Source organism: Eschrichtius robustus, chromosome 11 (assembly GCF_028021215.1).
Source record: "Eschrichtius robustus isolate mEscRob2 chromosome 11, mEscRob2.pri, whole genome shotgun sequence".
Taxonomy (NCBI): domain Eukaryota; kingdom Metazoa; phylum Chordata; class Mammalia; order Artiodactyla; family Eschrichtiidae; genus Eschrichtius; species Eschrichtius robustus.
The window spans coordinates 40648087-40667701 of record NC_090834.1 but is presented as its reverse complement, the minus strand read 5'-3'; the positions used below and the strand labels follow the sequence as shown (position 1 = coordinate 40667701).

At 36.7% G+C, this 19615-nt stretch overlaps 1 protein-coding gene across 4 annotated transcripts in view; it reads right to left on the bottom strand.

Moving 5' to 3' along the window:
• The window catches only part of MTMR2 (myotubularin related protein 2), a 108664-nt gene extending 89725 nt beyond the window's left edge, over positions 1-18939 (bottom strand). The window contains exons 1-2 of one of the 4 annotated variants that reach the window (XM_068555094.1): positions 18581-18757; positions 17340-17416 (exon numbers count right to left, since the gene is read on the bottom strand). Coding sequence is in view for 1 of the 4 variants with exons in the window: in XM_068555093.1 (XP_068411194.1) it covers positions 18581-18660 (80 nt within the window). In the remaining 3 variants the exon portion in view is untranslated. Of the gene's footprint in view, positions 1-9706; positions 9778-17339; positions 17417-18580 lie in introns of those variants that run through there. The other 3 variants (XM_068555090.1, XM_068555091.1, XM_068555093.1) reach the window with 3 other exon arrangements.
• Positions 18940-19615: the final 676 nt, after the last annotated feature.

Genomic DNA, 19615 nt, shown 5'->3' with positions numbered 1-19615 from the left:
AAGCCAAAATCCTTAATACGGCCCAAAAGGCTTTCACATCTGCCCCCACCCTTACCTCCCTGACCTCATCTTCTACTATTCCCCCCCTGCTCCTTTGCACTATAACAACACAGGGGCCCTTGCTGTTCCTCAAACACACCAGGCAAGCTCCCACTTCAAGTCCTTCATATCTTCCATTACCTCTATCTGTAACTCTCTTCTCCTAAATATTCCGTTTCTTCCTTTACTTTCTTCAGCTTTTTTGCTCAGATGTTGCCTACTTAGTGAGACCTTCCCTGGCCATTCTATTTAAAATTGCAAACAACTCCAAACCCACCCACTCATTCTCTATTCATCCTCCCTGCTTTATTTTTCCCAAAACACTCATTGCTATCTGACATACTTTTTGTTTTACTTATTTATTTTCTGTTTCCTCCATTTAGTTAATACTTGCTGAGTACTTACTTACCACATGCCAGGAACAGTTCACATACTAATAAAGATTAAATAAAATAATGCATGCAAAGAGCTTAGCACATTACCTGACAGAAACACCTTAACAATGTAAAATACTATTTTTATCTAATGGAGGCTGGAATGGGATGCCGCCTACTGTCATCAGAGAACACCAGTTTAACAGAATGAGGTTAAACACAGGGCTGGAGAATTAAAACAAATGAAACTCTAACAATTTTATCCTTAAAGAAGCAAGGAGCTAAATTATCCATAGTCAGATAGTCTCTGCCAGAGAAAATGTAATACAATTTATTTAAAACATAACAAGAAAGCAAAAATAACTTCTGGAAAAGGAAATTTCATATTTCCCCTCTAGCAACCAGTTCCAATTATTAAATCATTGTTGGAAACATAAGATCCTTTCGGCTTTCAACACAAATGCTGTGTACTATGTCATTTCATGACCAAAAAGGGATGTATACCATTAAGCGTTTAATAGTGGATTATTATAAGTAACCATACTGCAAAGCACCTTCACAATATGAAGCATGGGACACTTTGGAGGATGCTAACACATAAACTATTCTCTCACCCCAACTAGGACATGTAAGTTTAAGCTACAAGAAGAGAAAGGAAAATTAGGTCTCGTAAATCATGGAAAGTCATTTAGCCTCTCAGAGCCTCAATTTCATACTGCAAAGTAGGGATAAAAATACTGATACTTGTTCTTATCTCACTGGATAGTTCTAAAATAATGTGAAAATGCTATCTAAACATTAAGATTCTTTTATATATAAACACCACTACTAAGGGGGGGGGGCGGGAAGGGACCAGCATCCAACAACTGATAATGTACTAAAATATGGAAAATGAAGTTACTGTTAAAGTGTTTAAGATATACACGGGGCTATCTAAGAAACAAGGCATCTTCTCAGGAAGACTTTCCACATTAACACCATTCCTTCTGGATGACTCCTTGGATATATACCCCCCTCATCACATTCATCATTGAGTCACAGCTATTTCTTACAGTTCTTTGCTCATGTTTTCAAGCAAGCTTACGTTTTCTAGATAGGTAAAATGTACAAAATAAATGCTTATGTACCAAGAAAACTTCCCAAATAAAAATCAGAGCTCCTTGGAGATTAGCATTTAGGACATATCCATTACATTTAAAATGACAGCAATAAAATAGTAAGCCAGACCTATTTACACTAAAATAATTTAAAGGAATAACTGACTTATAGGAAAAGACATTAAATAAAGAAATATTTGAGATGATCAAATGTATCATGACCAACAGTAAAAGACTCGTGGAAAAGTCACCAGATGTCCAAAAAAAAAAAAAAAAAATCACATCATCTTATTTTTGACAAAAGCCAAATTGGATAGAATTTGGGCACGCAAATGAAAAGATGACATAGAGAGTCACAGGTTCATGGTCCAAATACTTTTTTTTTAATGACCATTAGTTTCATAACAGTTTCACAGAGTGATTTCAAAGAGTCAAGATGAAAAGAATTGTGGTGTTACTATTCAAATTAAATTATAACCATTCCATGGTATCTGCTTTAATCACGAAATGTCACCTGCCCTCAATGACAAAAAGGATTTTTCCAAATGTATGCTTAAATGAGAAATACAACTATGGTTCCAAACTAAGCAATCATTCTCCACTATCCATATTCCATTTAATTGACAGGCTACCAAAAGGGTCATTTCCTATACCCAATGCCTCTTTTCTTTGATGAGAGTGATCTCCAAAATGGAACAGGAAGTGTTGAGGAAGTGAGGGCTTTGTGAATGATGACATTCAAGTCATAAGGAAGACTTGAGGGGTGGAGCTGCTACACAAGATGGTCTCAAAGTTCAAATCTAAGGTTCTATGATTCACAGCATAAAAATCCTAGAGATAAAATTCTAGGATTACAAATGAAGAGTTATGGTTCTAACTATTGGAAATATTTGCTAAACTGGATTTTACCATTTTTAATATCCCTTTCAGCTCTTGATAGTCATAATGCCCCCAACTCTCCCCTCTTATACACACACATGCGTACATACATAGAAATAAACTATTGTCCCATATGAAAATGTGATTCAAAGACTTCTCCGTCAACATTATTTCTTACATATACTGCATAAACTTTCCCCATAAAAAGGCCGTCACACAGCAGCAACGTCGTGAAATTTTATTCATTTTCAATTAGTGTAGGCACTTTTCTGCCCAAACCTTTTATCAGAATTGTTATTAAGAAACAGTATCGAATTATAATCATTCTGTTCCTATAAATCCTTTAATGGAGGTACAAAAAAACCACTGACAAGGTTCAAATACCTAAGCCATAAATAAATACAACATTCCCTGGCCCTGGATAACCTGCAAGTTATTAATAAGGTTCAGAATAATGGAGAGGTAAATGTACTTCGGAACAAAAACAATCATAATACCTCAAGGGTAGGCCAAACAATTTCTGCCCTCAAGAGCAGTAATGTCTGTACTTAGAAAAGTGTGCTATGTCAAAAAAAAAAGTATAAATAAAACACACATTTTAGAAATTAATAAAGTTGTTATAGAGAGAATATGTTCTCAAAAGCTACAAAACTGATAAAAACATAACCAGCACTGAGGAATACTCTTGTTACTAATACTAATTATTCTTTATACTTATTCATATGTAGACTGCTTTTCTCAGGAGGCTCAAAATACCTCAGAATAAAACTGTGTTATATTCTAAATTCTGATTCATTGTATAATCCTTTGGAAGACCAGTTAAAGATTATATGAACATGCAAACAATTTACATTCTCACATGTGCTTATCCAAATTTGCAGAGCCATGGTCATTGTAAATGGGAAACCATTCTCAGTAGAACTCCCCTCTTTAACCTACTTCTTATTCTACCCTAAACTACATTCTTCTCTTTATTCCTAATTTAAAGGAATCAAGTCAATATTATTTAAATGTTAACTTCTGGCTCCACAAAATAACCAAATGAACATACACACATACCTATGAAAGAACAGAACTTAGCTTTATAGTGACTAAGAGAGGCATAATACAGGACAGCACTAGTCATACTATTTTTCAATAGTCCTGCCACTATCTCAGCCAGAGTGATGCAGTTTTCTTTCCACCACAAGATCAAAACAGAAATCCCATCATCTGACTCTTAGTCATTCCCACACATTTACTGGTCTGCTGTTATTGCAACAGAATATCTTTTTCCCTTGCTACACTATTCCTAAGAGCAATGTTCCACCCTTTTGGTCTCAAAAGTTCTACTATTTCAAAGTGTAGCATTTAGGCAAACAGAGTTATACAAACTAATTATTGGTAGGAAGATAGAAATTACTCTTTATACGCTTTTCAAAATATATAGTATTAAATAAGGTACTCTCTACTTTTCAATTTTTTTGTTTGTTTCAGTTAGATTTTTTTTTAAGTTATACTTATTCCTGAGAATTAATCAGGCTAAAAACTTGCTAATTATGACAATTATGTCTAAACAAATGAATTTTGGTCCCTACCACCAAAGTATTTCTTGCCTCAATACTAGTGAACTTACACGCATCCCTGGTAATGCTGCAAAGGCAGAAAAACCTGTCTCCAGATAGCAGGGGTCACTTATCAATTCCAAATATTCCCATGCCTCAAAGTACCCCTCAGCTTCTTCAAGGATGGAGACTAAGAATCTCTACCTCCACTAAAGGCCTCCTAGCCATCTTCCCTCTGGCTCTTCACACTCTTCCCCTCCATTTGCAGGGCAGGAACTTCCTAAGTCTCCTATTTCATACCCTCCCCTCTCATTGACATTTACTGACATCACCAATGTATCATGTACTGGGGACAGTGTTGAAAACAGATTCATTTTCTTCAAGGGACTTATGGTCTAAGGAAGATGCTGGATATCTAAGTATCTCATAATAGTAAAATGTGGGACTGAAAGGATATAAAGGATGCAATGGAAACACAGAAGAGAACACAAAGCATAGAGCACAGATGCAGAAGTGCTCAGTAGCTGAAAATATGAGCTGCAGGGTCACAAGGACTTGGTTTCCCGCTTAGCAAATAATAATTCAGGCAAGTTACTTAATCTAACTTCTTTCTTTATAAAATAAGGTAATGATATCTTATTAAGACCATAGTAAGGATAAAAAACATGACCTGTAGAAAGCAATTCGTACTAAATACTTAACTGGTAGAAAGCGTTCAACGAATAGCACCGTGGAAATACAAGAGTACCCTTGTCAGAAAGGAAAACAGTATGAAATCAGAAATAAGGGTCTCCTTTTAAAAAGGAACCCACTAATTAAATTAAAATGAAGCAAAGCCCTTGGCCCTAAAAGTACTTTTCACTCAGATGTACACTGTAAAATGTCCTCATTTGACTAAGATAACTAAACGTATAAACTTTTAAACGTAAAAAAAAAGTTTTAGTTAACGGATGAATCACTGAATACTAAGCACAAATATCAAGAGGAAAATTTTTTAATATATATAAATAGGCACATATTATACACATACACACACACACACACACACACCCTCACACACATGCATACATGCATCCTATGTAACTTCTGATAGATTCAAGCAGAAGACTGGCCCAAAGCTTCAATCACAAAACCAATTCCATCACCGGTATTTTTCAATGTAACTGTTAGCAAAGCACTGACCCTCTTTGACTCTGTTGGTTTGCTGGACTGTTAATGGAATTAACATTACTTTATTGTCAATTGCACCAACACTGGTGGTATTTCACAATAATGAACAGAAAAATAAAATTCAAGCACTAAAAGATGCCAAAAATATAGTTATACTCCTCTTAATTCTCCTGATTTAACATTTCAAAATCCCATAAAAACATTTCTAGCAAAAGTGAAAAAGTGTGTCTGAAAATTAGGGATGCAGATAAACATACCAACATTTTACACTCTTAATTCAAAACAACCTGGAAACAAGTCACCTATCTTTCTATATATCCTAGTAAACAAATGCCTCCCGAGGATTTAATTTCTTTTATTTCCAGTCATTACTGATTATAATCATTACAATAAGATTTAAATCACTTGCCTTATTTAAACTGCTTCACTCCTACTGCCAATTCAATTTTTCTTCAGTATTCCATGGAAAGAAAAGGTTCTTTTCAAAAAAGTATTCTCCTGTAAGTAATGTCCTGAGCACATACATAGCATGTTTGCCCAAGAACATTAAAGAATGTATTCTGACTGTGAACGAGCTTTTCTAGAAATGCAAATTTTGCTGTCAATACTTACACAATGGACTACAGTGCATAAGCACTGTTCATGCTCTATTAGTCATTCTGTTGGAAATTTTATTAAAAAAAAAAAAAAAGGCCTGCAGTGTGTATAAAGCACTTAGGATACAAAAGACGTATTGTCAGAATATTTGCAGGATCTCCAAAATAGATAAACAACTCCCCCAAACAAATTAATTACAGCTTATAGTAATTATTTTTTTAAATGCTACACCAGAAACCTGAATTTCTTAACTTAACCAATCTATAGTATAAAAGAGATGACATAAGTGATCTTATCATCATGGCATCTGATTGACAGATGAGAGCCTACATTTTGTATTCTTCAGAGAAACAAAGGGGATCTGAGCTCTGAGACAGCTGGTGCAGTGCATGTTGGCACTTAGTCTGGAAAATCCCTAGGTTCTGAGGTACACATGACCTTGGATACAGTTTAATTTGTATTATTTTATTTTCAGGTCTATCAGCTACATTTCCCTAACTAAAAGTTAGGGCATATTACTTAGTAATGCAACAGAAAGTGTGAAAAACCAGGTTGTATAGAAAATGGTTTACATACATGTTTTTCTTCTGCAGAGTATTATTTCTTCAAAGATCTTATCTAGAAATATAAATAAATAGGTAAAAGCCAAAGTATTCTAGCCAAAAGGAGTGTGTCCACGGGGAATGGGGTGAGAACTGGAGAGGAGGAGGGACTTTCAGTCCCAGCACCAATCCCAACACCCTCAGCAACTTCTTAAAAGAGTTTCTCAGAACCCCTTCAAAAATCCTGATTCAAACTCTGATGAGAGCTGAAATTAAAACTCACATGGATTCATAAGTAGCCTAGAGAGGAAAAGTGAGCAATTTAGCTGAGAAAAATGTCACACTAAACTGAACGTTGGTAAGAATAGAGCTCAAAGCGCACTACACTGAAATTGCATTTCCTTTTAGAAACGAACACTTCCATCCAAATTGAAGTATAAGGGCAGAAACACTAAAAAGAGGAGAGTTGACCTATTCTGTAAATGCTTGCTCAACAAACACTTTTACCTGGACAAACAATAGGAAACACACGGGGAATTCATGCTTTAATAAATGAACTTGCATGTAATTTTCTCATTCTATTATGCAAATCTGAATTCATTATTAAAACCATGAAGTCACATATCCATTCTTTAGGCTCTCTAGACAGACATTTTGTTTTCCCAAGACAGAGAAAAACAAATTATTACTATTAATTGGTCACAACCCCATCAGCATAATGAGATATAACTTTTCTGCACAAACTTCAGTCATATAAGTGAAGTTGACATAGGTGTTTTATTTTGTTTTGTCCTGCACTCACTAAAACATTTTGTAGGAAAATAAGAGCATTCAACGTCTCTTTCTCTTCCTAGCCTGGAATGGTTAAATTAAAAATCTAATGTATTGGCATCATTCCGCGATTTATCCCTCCTTAATTTTGAATACTATTCGCTATTTACCAGATTAAGCTGGTTATTTTTTCTTGCTTGTTTTTGCCTTTTTTTCCTCTATCTGTATAAAAAGGATGAGGAAAACATCTCTCTTTTAAAGTACTTTTAGAATAATAATACTTCACGTTAGCACAGCCCTTTACAAATGTCAAAGAGCTCTCACACACATTTATCTTCCATACATATTACCATCTCTGGGGCTAGATTGCCTGGTACTAAATTCTGGTTCTACCACCCTGTTGTGACCTCAAGGAAGTTACTTAACCTCTCTGTGCCTCAGACTCCTCATCTATAAAGTGAGGATAATGATAATTCTTATACCTCACAGGACTGTTATGAGAATTAAATGAATATATGTAAAATACTTAAAACAGTGCCTACTACATGGTACACACTACACAGGCATTAACTATTCTTTTAAATTATTGTCATCAACATAAATCATCATATTTAGGTCTCACAACGATTCTGTAAAAATAGGACAGCAAGTATCATTTTACCCTTTTTCCAGATAAGGGAATCAGGCTCAGAGAAATCAAGGGACTCATCCAGAGTCATAGTTAAGAAGCAGAATCCGAACTGAAAAACACAGGCCTAAGAAAGTATCAAGAAATACAATGAAGGAATTATACTGCATGATAAGACTCTTTTTTGGAACCACCATATTTACAATTTTAAGTCTGTGGTTACAAAAAGAGCAAAAAAAATATATTTGATGGGAAGAAAATTTTAAATTACAAAAATACAGCTTATTAGAAATGAATATGTGATTTTAAAATGTCTTTTTAAAAATCTTACAGTTAAAACATGTACCAAAATTTCCGGAAAATTGAATAATAGCATTTTATAGTTAAACTCAGTTGTTAATTTGAGAGTTACAGAATATTTCAAAGAAAACTGGATAACGACATTTACTAATGTAAGTTTACAATTCAGTAACTATCAATATACCATACACAATACAATATAAAATACACATACAACACTAAAATTAATTCAAATACATATAGTTCAGAAAATACTTTAGAATAATTTAGTCCCTCAGAGATATTGTGAATATCAACTACAACAATGGAGTATCATAAATATAAATGACTTCAATTATTTAAGGTCTCTGGCTTGGTATATAAAGTATCAGCTTCTGTACAAAGCAAATAAAACCACTCCTAATAGTAGCTTATAGAATACAAAGGAAAAAAACAAAGTTTTAACAGTAACCTGTTCATACTATTTATCGAGCACCTACTATTTGCAAAGCACTATGCTAGCTACCATCATTCAAAAAGGAAATCAGATCCTTCCTTTTCAGAAGCATAAAATTTAAAGACCAAGTAGGGATAGTGCCATGGGGGGAATAAAAGGTTTTTTTCCTCTTCCTGGACTACCAGGGGTTCCCCCCTAACCCCAGTGATTTCAAAGTTAGAACCAGTCATATAACTGACTAAAGATGAAGAAACAAACAGTTGATGTTCTTCAGTTATTTTTTTAGTTACTTTTTTCAGGAACAGTGATGAACTGCCTATGATTTTATATATATATACGCTGTCTGGCCTAATAAAACCCACAACGTGACTTGAAGTCTAGGAGTCGGCAGATCACTTCTGGCACTAAATATCTCCGTGACTTTGGAGAAAACACCACCAACCATTCCTGGCCTTCTAACACTTATGGTGCCTTTGGGTAAAGTTATTAAACTTCTCTAGGTCTGTTCCCTCAACTGCAAACTTACAGAGCTGTATAGAATCCAAAAAGTAACTGGATCGGTGGGGTTCTCACTTTAAGTAGAGACTCCTGGGCCCACTCCCAGCGATTCAGAATGTCTGGCCTGGAACCCAGGAAGCTAAGTGCTCACCAAGCACCACAAGTGACTGAAATGTACAGGCGGGCCTCAGCCACACTTGAGAAATTAACTACATGATCTCTAATGCACCAACTGTATAAAAAGATGACATAGCAAGATGACATAACTTATTTCAGAAACAAGGTCTTAGGAATTCTGGATCTAGCTCAACGTTCAGGATATAATCTATGTTAAACAAATACTTACAGAGAGTAAGAAAGGAAGGAAGGGAGCTGGTTAAGACAGAAGGGAAGGCAGGGAGGAGGCTAGCTAGCTTACTGGTCATAGTTCTGCCTAAGAAACATACAGAACGATAGTAAAATTAAAACTGTGCAAAACATACATCAGCAGCTAGAAAGCGAAGACCTCAGTCTCTACACACATACAATTTTAAATACAACATCAGCCCTTGTCAAAGTGCAAAGTACTAAGGAGAAAAAAGCAAAAAACAGTACATGGAAGCCAAAAGAATCCTAATGGAAAATTACTGATGACTAAAACTTAGTGACTGTTTTCCCTAGGTAGAAGAGAATAGAATTTTAAGAACTAGGACTTGGAACTGGGACTAAAGTTTGAAGTTACTGGTTAGTCATATGCATAAATTGCATTTGGGGTAATATATGAATTGCAGAAATATTGTTGGCAATATTCCCTTCTGTCCATTTTTTATTTCCATTTTCCCATTCACTTACATTATAATTTTTGAGATGTTTTATCTTCACTTCTGATGATCTTCAAATGTCAATGGCTCTTAACACATTAACTGTAAATAAACACAAAGGAACTTAGGGGAATTCAGATATTTAAGGAACCCTACAGTAAAGTATTCTAAAGTATTCTGTAAAGCCTACAGGGGAGGGAGGGTTGGGAAGAGGCTTTGGCATCATGTTTACTTGCTTTATTATTTATCTGATGTTCAAAATGTAAAACTATTCTTCTGAATGAAAATGATACTATCCTCTTAATCATCAGGCAAAGAAAAAAAAAATCCTATTTTCTGTCAGAAGAAAAAAACATTCAAAGCTAGAGAAAATTCTCTCCAAAGACGGACATTCTGAATTCACTAATGTATTGTGTACCTTATCCTTCTCCTGCTCAGCAGTATAGCTGGTCAAGGAAACTCATTTCCTCATCAAGACAACCCAACTGACCTGCCCTGGGACTGCCCTTAACTACCAAGTTTTGCCCTGGAGCTGGGGCACCAGATCGTCAGGTATGATGAGTTCATTACAGCACAGAAGATGCTGAAGTTAAACATGACTTGGGTTCAAATGTCAAACTGCTCTCCCTAATCTTCAGTTTTCTCATCTGTAAAATGGAAACAATAATACTGTTTATTTTATACAGTTATGAGGATTATATGAGAAAATGCATATAAGGGATTTACCACTATGCCTAGCATATAGTACGCACTCAATAAATGTTAAGTGCTATTATTTATATTATTATTATTGGGACTGTTGATATTAATACTATTAATTGTTTACTACAACAACTTTCTACCACTTGAAAGGCAAAGCTTATCTCAGATGTTCATATTTTTAGGTACTGCCTTTGGTTATAATGGAAGAGTATTATCCAATACTAGTAACAGAGGACATTCATATCATATTAAAATTTTATTTTTGAGCTTTGCTGCATTTCCTGGCTCAACTCAAGAAAATTAAGGTTCATCATCACTAGCCCATCATCAGCCAAAGTTATTACACCTTTTGCTAATACACAACCTCCTAACAAAGTCCTAGTTGAACAACTATTCACTTGCTGTTTTCAGTAATAGCAATTCTGTTAAGAAAGGAGATGGATATATTTGTAACTCATGCCTATTAAACCCTATGAGCACAATGAATAATGCTGTATCAACCCAGAAGAGACTCCTCTACCCTCCTCTACTTATCTCCAAATGATTGAACTCCTTCTGTTTGACATTACATACTTAAAATATTAATATTTAAGTTAGATGACACAAAAATGTATAAAACACTGATTTCTCTGAATTTTCAATCAAACCTTTAGGTCGATGATGTAAAAATAAACACAAGATACTGGCAAAAGCATTCATAAATTAACATGGCCCAAAATGGCCTGCTTTAGTTCTCTTATGAAGACCAAAGCTTTTGAACTGAAATGAGAGAAAATACCTAAGTATGACCTGATGCAATATTCTAGGGGGAGATAAAACACATGGACACATGGCTTGAGAATGAACGCCAAACTGCAGAGGAATAATCAGTGCAGGCCATCATCCTCATACCACCACTACTTTACCAGGCAACTCCTTGAGCTCTTCAAATGAAATAACATAGCTGATCATTCCTCATTTGATTTCTATTTGCCTTTCACTTAATGACCTGGTAATTAATAAGTCTATCCCCTTTATTTTATAGTCCTAGATTAAGATTATAAAAATCTGGCCCAAGATAATACAAACAAAAAAAAGTAAAAAGCTTAAAAGTTTAGAGCATTCCAAGATACAGTTCTCTTTTTCAGTCGGCTACAATATATCATCTCTCTCTTTCCGAGCATTTTCTATTATGGTCATTGCAGGCAAATCTAAGAATGCCTTTGGCATAAGTTAAGTGTTGTACACTTGAACTGAAAAATATTTTCCTTGCTTTAAGATGATTTATGTGTATACGTGGGAGAAGTTGTTGACTATCTCCAATACCCATTCTCTCCTATTCCTTAAAGATAGACCTCCAATTTCCAGCTCAGAATAAAGCCTCCCAGAAAAGACTACGTATCCTAGCCTCCGTTGTGGCTAGGTATGGCCATGGGACCATGATCTGGCCAACCGGATGTAAGCTTCAAGGCGGTATGTGACTTCAAACAAAAAGTATCCTTTACATAGAGGAACATGCCTTTCTTCTTCCTTTCCTCCTTCCTTTCGACTAATGAAGATCCAATGGGTAAAGCATTGCAATAGCAATTTCAGTTTTTGAGGTAACACTGGAATGTAACATACACTAAGTTAAAAAGAGTCTGTGTCCTTGATACTTTATATCCACTATATCAGATCTGTATTAACTATCTCCAGGCTTTTACCATGGGGGAAAAAAACACAAAATTATCTGTTTTAAGCCACTGTTAGTTTGGGTTTTCTGTTATACTCTAAGCCTAAATCCTAACTTTAAAAAAATAATAAAGAAGAAGAGTTTTCCAAGTAAGTGTATTTAGGTTTTTTGAAGTGTATAGGTTGAAACATTTTAAAAGTTAATTTTTATTATATTGAAAACATAGCATTTGCACTTATTTAATATAGACTAAAAAGTACTTAAAGAGGCCAAGAGCTAATCACACCCAGTAAAGAGTCTTTGAAAGAAGAAAAGTTCATCAGCAATTACTGCATGGGTACTATGTACTTGGCCAGGGGAAGAATTATGAAGCTTGCTCGTTAGTGGTCTATAGTGATGACAACATTGGTACATATAGAGAAACACATTAAGAGGGATAAGCACAGTCAGTTCTGTGTAATAAAGCTACAGGAAAGGGAACTGAGGTTATTCTTTTCATTAAGAGGGCATCTTCTCTAGTCCCTTTAATTTTAAGAACCTTGTATCAATCTTTTCATTTTATATAGTTCCGTTTTTAACCTGACTTCCTGTGGAATGCAGGCTTATAAAATCACTCCCTACCCATATCACCTCTCAATAGTTTTAATCCTATCCACTGATTTAACTAAATCAGAGTAGGCCAAGAGACGGCAAGTGCTTTACCTATTCAAAACTAACTTCCTCTAAAAAGAGAATATATTCGGGGCTTCCCTGGTGGCGCAGTGGTTGAGAATCTGCCTGCCGATGCAGGGGACACGGGTTCGAGCCCTGGTTCTGGGAGGATCCCGCATGCCGCAGAGCAGCTAGGCCCGTGAGCCACAAATGCTGAGCCTGCGCGTCTGGAGCCTGTGCTCCGCAACAAGAGAGGCCGCGATGGTGAGAGGCCCGCGCACCGCGATGAAGAGTGGCCCCCACTTGCTGCAACTAGAGAAAGCCCTCGCACAGAAACGAAAACCCAACACAGCCATAAATAAATAAATAAATAAAAATTAATAATAATAATAATAAATTTAAAAAAAAAAGAGAAAATATTCTATACTAATCTAGAGAATGGTCAAGTCCTGAATCACATGCAACCTTTGTCCCTGATGAATCTGAATACAATAGCATTAACTGGCAGCTTTCCAAAATAAACTCACTGCTTACTGAACATCTGTATCTGGGTTATTTCCTTCCCTTGGGCATAATCCTTTATTGGTTCAGGTGATGGCCTCCTGGAATTCTTTATAACACTTTTTTAATATGTATGTTACCACTAATGCATCTCACCAAGGATCTATTTTTAAGAAAAGCCTAAAACATATATTCTTGATTTGGTGTTCTTTCTTGTGGCTATGAAAGAAAAGAGCTCAGGAAATTTCCAAAGAGCGAGATATAATAAATCCACAAGAGATGACTTTTACCTCTCACTACTTCAGTCGATATTTTTACAAAAGTGCTCTCAAGTAATAGGCTTACAGTAGTTCTAACACAGACCTTAACCTAGTCCATTTCAACTAATATTGATGGAGTTGCTAGGCAACAATCAGGAAAAGACCCAAGACAATGGTTCTCAAACTTCAGCATGCATCAGGGTCACCTGGAGGTCTTGCTAAAATACAAACTGTGGTCTCCACCCTCAAAGTTTTTGATTCAGTTAGATCTGAGGTAGGCCCAGGAAATCTGTATTTTAACAAATTCCCAAGGGATGTTGATGCTACTGTCCTGGAACTACTGACTTATATTAATAGAAGACTATTGATGATAGCATAAGGAAGAATGAATAAAACATACACAGGACCCAGTCTCAGCTTTAGTATTAACTTGTACACTTTTGATTGGTAAGTAATTTAAATGTTCTTCCAGAAAAATATATACAATTACTGATTAGTTCACAAGAATACTGGATCTTATCTAACAGAACTTTAAGGTTCTTTTAGGGTCCTGTTATAATGAAACCCAAAATAAGTAATTTTTAGGCTACCAAAATGTTCCATGTCTGATGCAAGGTGTTAATAATAAGGCCAAGGTTGAAGAGTCAACCTATCAGCTTCACTTTGTTCTGTAGCTATAGTTTCTACCACCAATCAGGCCAGCTGCCTCAGAAGACATGCCAAGAGTCAAAAGGAGTATTGGTAAGAATGTGTGATTGGATACAAATCCATCACCACTACTGAAAAAACAACCTAAAAGGATATTTCCTACTTACATCACCTCTAAGTAACCTTGGGGCTGAAACTAGAAATGAGACCTTATGACAAAATGTATTTTAGAAATCTTAAAAACTCTCCTACCTCTTCAGGCTATGAGTACCATCAAAACTCATGGAAACAGAAATCCAGGATCTACTGTTTTCGAATGATGATAATTTTAAGGAAGACATGCAATTCAAAAATCTAATTAGTTGGAGCTACTTTTTTGATTACATTATGTGCACCTCCCCTCTGATTTTTTTTTTAATCTAAGCTAAACATAAATACAGAATGCTCATAAATACTAATGAATATACAGACTAGAAATCAACTGATAACCCAAAATCATCTGAGACAAACAAGTGGTGCCCAGAGTAATTAGAAAATGAGGATATATATAGGATGAAAGAAATATACATTAAATAAAATGACTGACAAAATAAATTAGAGAGAAAGAGACCAAAGTAATCAAGACAGATGGAAAATCCGGTAGGCTAAGGAAACAATGTTGTGAAGACATATAGGAGTGGGCACAGAAAAGATAATGCAGCCAATAAAATAGCTCAGGGTGTCAGGAGGCTTCATGCAAGGGTAACTTCCCAGCTTGAACCTGAAGTTGTGACTTTACAGGCCAAATTCCACATAAGAAAACCCTTTTTAATTCTTTGAATAGAAACAGCAAATAAGACAAGTGGTGAACATTCAGTCAACATTTCTTTATTCAATCATTCACTGGGCACATATTCAGCACTAGATATATTAGCATGTGATTATGCAATGCAAAAAGTAATCAAAGAAACTCACTTAAGCAGTACATTTTATAACAGTGTACAAAATGGAAAACCAGACTAAGAAGGCAGAATAGTACCAATATAGTGTCAAATTGTGCTGTGTAACTTCTACAATTCTAAGGCTCAGGCCTACCCTAGCTACCATATCCAGCCTACAGTATTGTTTTATCAATATCCTACACAAGAATCAGAGCAAAACCAACAAGAAGAAAATTATGGAATACAGCCAGATAAACAGTGTGCTGAAGTGAATTTTTTCACAACTCTCTCTCTGCGGGGCAGGACACGTGTGATGAATGGACAATAGCAGGATATACAAGAGCTGCTGAACAGCTCACTTAAGTAGACAATACCAAGCAGGACTCACCAAAGAAAATTACTTTTTGTAAGGATGCAAGATGACATAATTCCTAATCATATACAGCTGATTAGGAAACTGCTATGTGAACATCATATTAAGAATGAAACTGTTCTTCTGTGATCAAAGATATCAGGCCTAAGATGACCTAGAAGGCAAAGCTAGAGCAATAGCAATCCTGAGCTGACTACAGATTTATAGATACATACAGACAGTAGATATATAGATATCAAGACTCAATATATGCTTAGTGTGAACTACAGATCCCACAAGAGCCAGTCACCCAACTTAAATGGAGTGTGTCATTTTCCAAAAAACAATGGGCAACCACATAGGTTACAGTACTATTTTTCAGATTTATATTCTTCCTACTTCCCAGAAGAGTGTAAAACATTTTACAAATTAACACATTTAAACATAATATTTAAACTGAATTCACCTAATAGAAGTACTTGAAGAAATTAAAGATGAGTATACTACCAACTTCAGTTATAAATCTGACTGAAGTCTCTTGCCAAACTGAAGATGCGTTAATAGTTTCCATTTTCAAACAAATAGGAAATATACATAATTTTTTGCATAAACAATTTTCCTTTGAACTAAACTCAACAGAAATTTGTTAATCGAATGTGTAAAAGACAATCTGTAACACACTGAACAGTATTAACTATTATTCTACAGGAGATATCAAAACAATTTCACAAGGCAATTTCCTAATTGAAAATTTGAAAATGAAAATTTCCTAATTGTATAAAACAAAAGCATAACTACAATTTAAGGGTGAGATTTCTGCAAAAGGCTGAGATAATACAGTTCAAACACCAATATTTTGCTTTACTATAGGCTAACAAAAGTAATAAACTTAATCTGGGTAGCCACTTAACATTGCTTTTGTAACAGTTGTCCACCCCCGCCCCCCGTGTACTAGAATCATCTGTGACTGTTACCCTAAATTAAGTTTAAAATTAAGCTTTCTAACAACTGTCTACAATGCAGCTTTTCTATAATGTTGATTAAAGAGAATGCCACAAACAGGTGTTATGATTCATGAAATAAAAGATATGAAAGAATTTAGCAGGGTGGACTGTATACAGTAGACAATCAATAAATGTTATTTTTCCACCTTCTAGAGAAGAGGAATGAAAGCTGGCATTTTCCTGTGAAAGTAGAGTCATACTTATATTTTAGTCTGGAGAGGATGAAGCTAATACTCTAGTCAAAATTCAAGGAGTTCTTAATCTTCTCAAATTTATATGTAACATAATGTTTCATTAAGAAGTTAAAAAAATATATATATATATAAACTTTAAAGTTGCTGGGCTTTTTTTTTTTTTAGAAAATAATTGTGCTTAAGTGGCACAGGTATGTACATTAGTTTGTAACACTAACAGACATCTATTTAGTGTAATTGCAAAAATTCATAACAAAGGTTATTATCATCAAGTATTATCATTAAGATAAAGAATTTTAGAGCTCCACAGGACCTTACAGGTTTTCTAGATCAACCCCCTTATTTCAAAAGATGAAAAAACTGCAGACTGGAAAGGTTAAATGATACAGGCCAAATCATTAGCTGAGCCTAGGACTTTAAAAGAGCCTGAGCCTCCTGATTTCCAGTACTTTCTTTCTAACAACACTATGCTGCTTCCTGTGGTTCCAAATCCTCTCCCTTGGATGAGATTACTAGTTGCCTCATTTGTGTTCTTTACATTCTATCCTGGGCCATAGTTGTCATTCATAATTCTCCCATAAAATTGTAATTTTCCAACCTGTTTTCTGAATGATTTTACAGCTGAGTGTAAATCCCCAGCTTTCTAAATTTCCAAGTAATAAACATAAACCTAAAAATTACTTGAAACAAATGTACACTGTACATAATCAAACACAAAGAAAAGTTCTTCTCTCCTGGATAACTCAATATACAAATTCAAAAAAAAACATTTATTAAGCACCTCTGACAGGCAGGGTCTCTGTTTAATGCTGGTGATATGAAGATGAATACGATCCTTGTCCGCAAGTAGCTTATAGCCTAGTAGAGAAGACAATTAAACCAAAAATTACACTGTGCTTGTTAAGGACTCTGAAAAAAGCGTGGGCAGGTTGCTATGAACGCATTTAAGAGAATCTAATTTAGAACGGTGGGATCAGCTAATGATTTCCCAATGAGGTCCCAAACAGCAACAGGAAAAAAAATGGCAGTATCACCCATATCTAGCAGAATCCAAAATGAATTAAAAGAGACAGAGCAACTTCAATTTATTCACAGGAAAAAATGAAAATAGTGTGTTTTCACAGCGGTTTAGTATCTAATAAGTCTCTAATAACAACTAGACTATTTTTCAATGGAAAAGAACCTGATTTCATTGTGGCCATATAACAAATACAGGTCTTCCAATTATTTCTTAATAAAATTTTAAATCACTATTTTAAAACCAAAGGAAAAAACTGCGTCTGAAACACGTGTAGTTAACATTCACAACAGCTCTCTGCAAAGCTGCATAGTAAAGTCCTCCTCAAAATCCCGTCTGGTACAAGAGAAATAACCTGGAGAACCGGTAGCCCAAGAAGGAAGAAAACTACCACTCATTAGTTACTCGGGAATAATGACTTTCAACTGAAAGATTCAGAGCAGAAAAGCACAGTGGCGGGTAGTTTTACTTACATTTTAAAGCAAAGTTGGGGGGGGGGGGGGAAGGCGGGGGCGGGGGTGGAGATCAGAATGTAAGGAAAATAGTAAAAGAGATAAGTGAAGCGAAGAGAAAGAGAGGAAAGAGTCGGCAAGAAACCGAAAAGCAAAGACTTAAAGACGGATGGAAAAAACACTGGAGGATGATTTTGGAAAGAGTGGTCAAGAGAGAAAGGCAGGGAGGAAATGGGGGGAGGGCTATCCAAAAAATGAATTAAGAATGAAAGATTAGAGAATGTAATGAACCGGGGCTTCCCCAACCGCGGATAAAACGACCCCGGAATACAAAAGGTAGAGGAGCCGAAAAAGAAGCAGTGAGTTTTAACCTCCTCTTTCCCAGCCTCTAACCCCCAGAGAGGGAGAAAGAAGACGTTTCCAGTCCTAGGGAAGGAATTCCGGCGCAGTCTTCTGGAACCAGAGGCGGCGAGCTGTGGCACCATCCAGCGTGGCCCCGGCCCCTCGTCATCCCCCTCGGACGCTGGGCGAGGCCCTGGGCGTCCCGGTTACCTGGACAGGGAATCCACGCTGGGTGGCCGTGCTACTGCCGGCTGGGAGCCAAGACTCTCGCAACTCGAGCTCTTCTCCATGGCGCGGCGGAGGCAGCGGGAGAGAAAGCCTGCAGCGACCTCCGCGGCTGCTGGGCTGGAGAAACGCAGGGCGGAGTGCGACAGGCAGGGGCCGCGGTCAGGCCCGCGCCGGCCCAGGAGGGAGACCGGAAGCGGCCATGTTCCCCTAACTTGCACCGCGCGCGGGGGCTGCCGGGGAGCCGGAGGACCCCGCGGCTCCCTCAGACGCCCGCCCCCCACGCGCCACGCACGCTGTGACCCCCGCGCCCCCACGCGCCGCGCCCGCTGTGACCGCCGTGCCTCCGCTGGTCGATGGGAAAGAGAGGGGGCGGCACCGGAGGGGAGGGGATTCCGTGAGGCAGGAGGGACCAGGAGTCTGCGGCAGGAAGGGACATTTTAAAAATAAGAGAGAGGGAACAGGGAATATTACGAACGAGGGTCTCAAGAGAAGAAAGAGACAAGGACCTTAAGGACGGGGATGATTGTGACAGGAATGTGGAGGTCAGGGGAAGTGGGAGGACAGGGTAATAAAGGAAGGTGGGCAAACAGTAGGATGAGGGGGCAGAGGGACGTGGGGGATGAGGAAGGGAGGAAGAGAACATAGGGACGCGTAAAGGATAAGGATATGAGAGATGAGATGGCAAAATGTTCACCGGATTAGGGGCTGAAAATAATGATTAAAAAATAATAATAATGATTAAATAGTTGTTCATTAACTCATAATTAAAGGCTGCTTTAGAGTTAGTCAGGCATGGATTCAAATCCTGCCTCTGCCAGTTATTTGCAGTGTAATTCAAGGCATGGAACATCAGCTTCCTTATCTTTAAAATAGGAATAATAATAGCCTCACAGATTAGATGAGTTAATACGTGTTAAATGCTTAAAATAATGCTTGATACGTAGTAAATAGTCAAATGTAAGTAGTATTACTACTGTCTCCGTAAGGGTTGTTAGGATGGAATGGACTAATGTATAT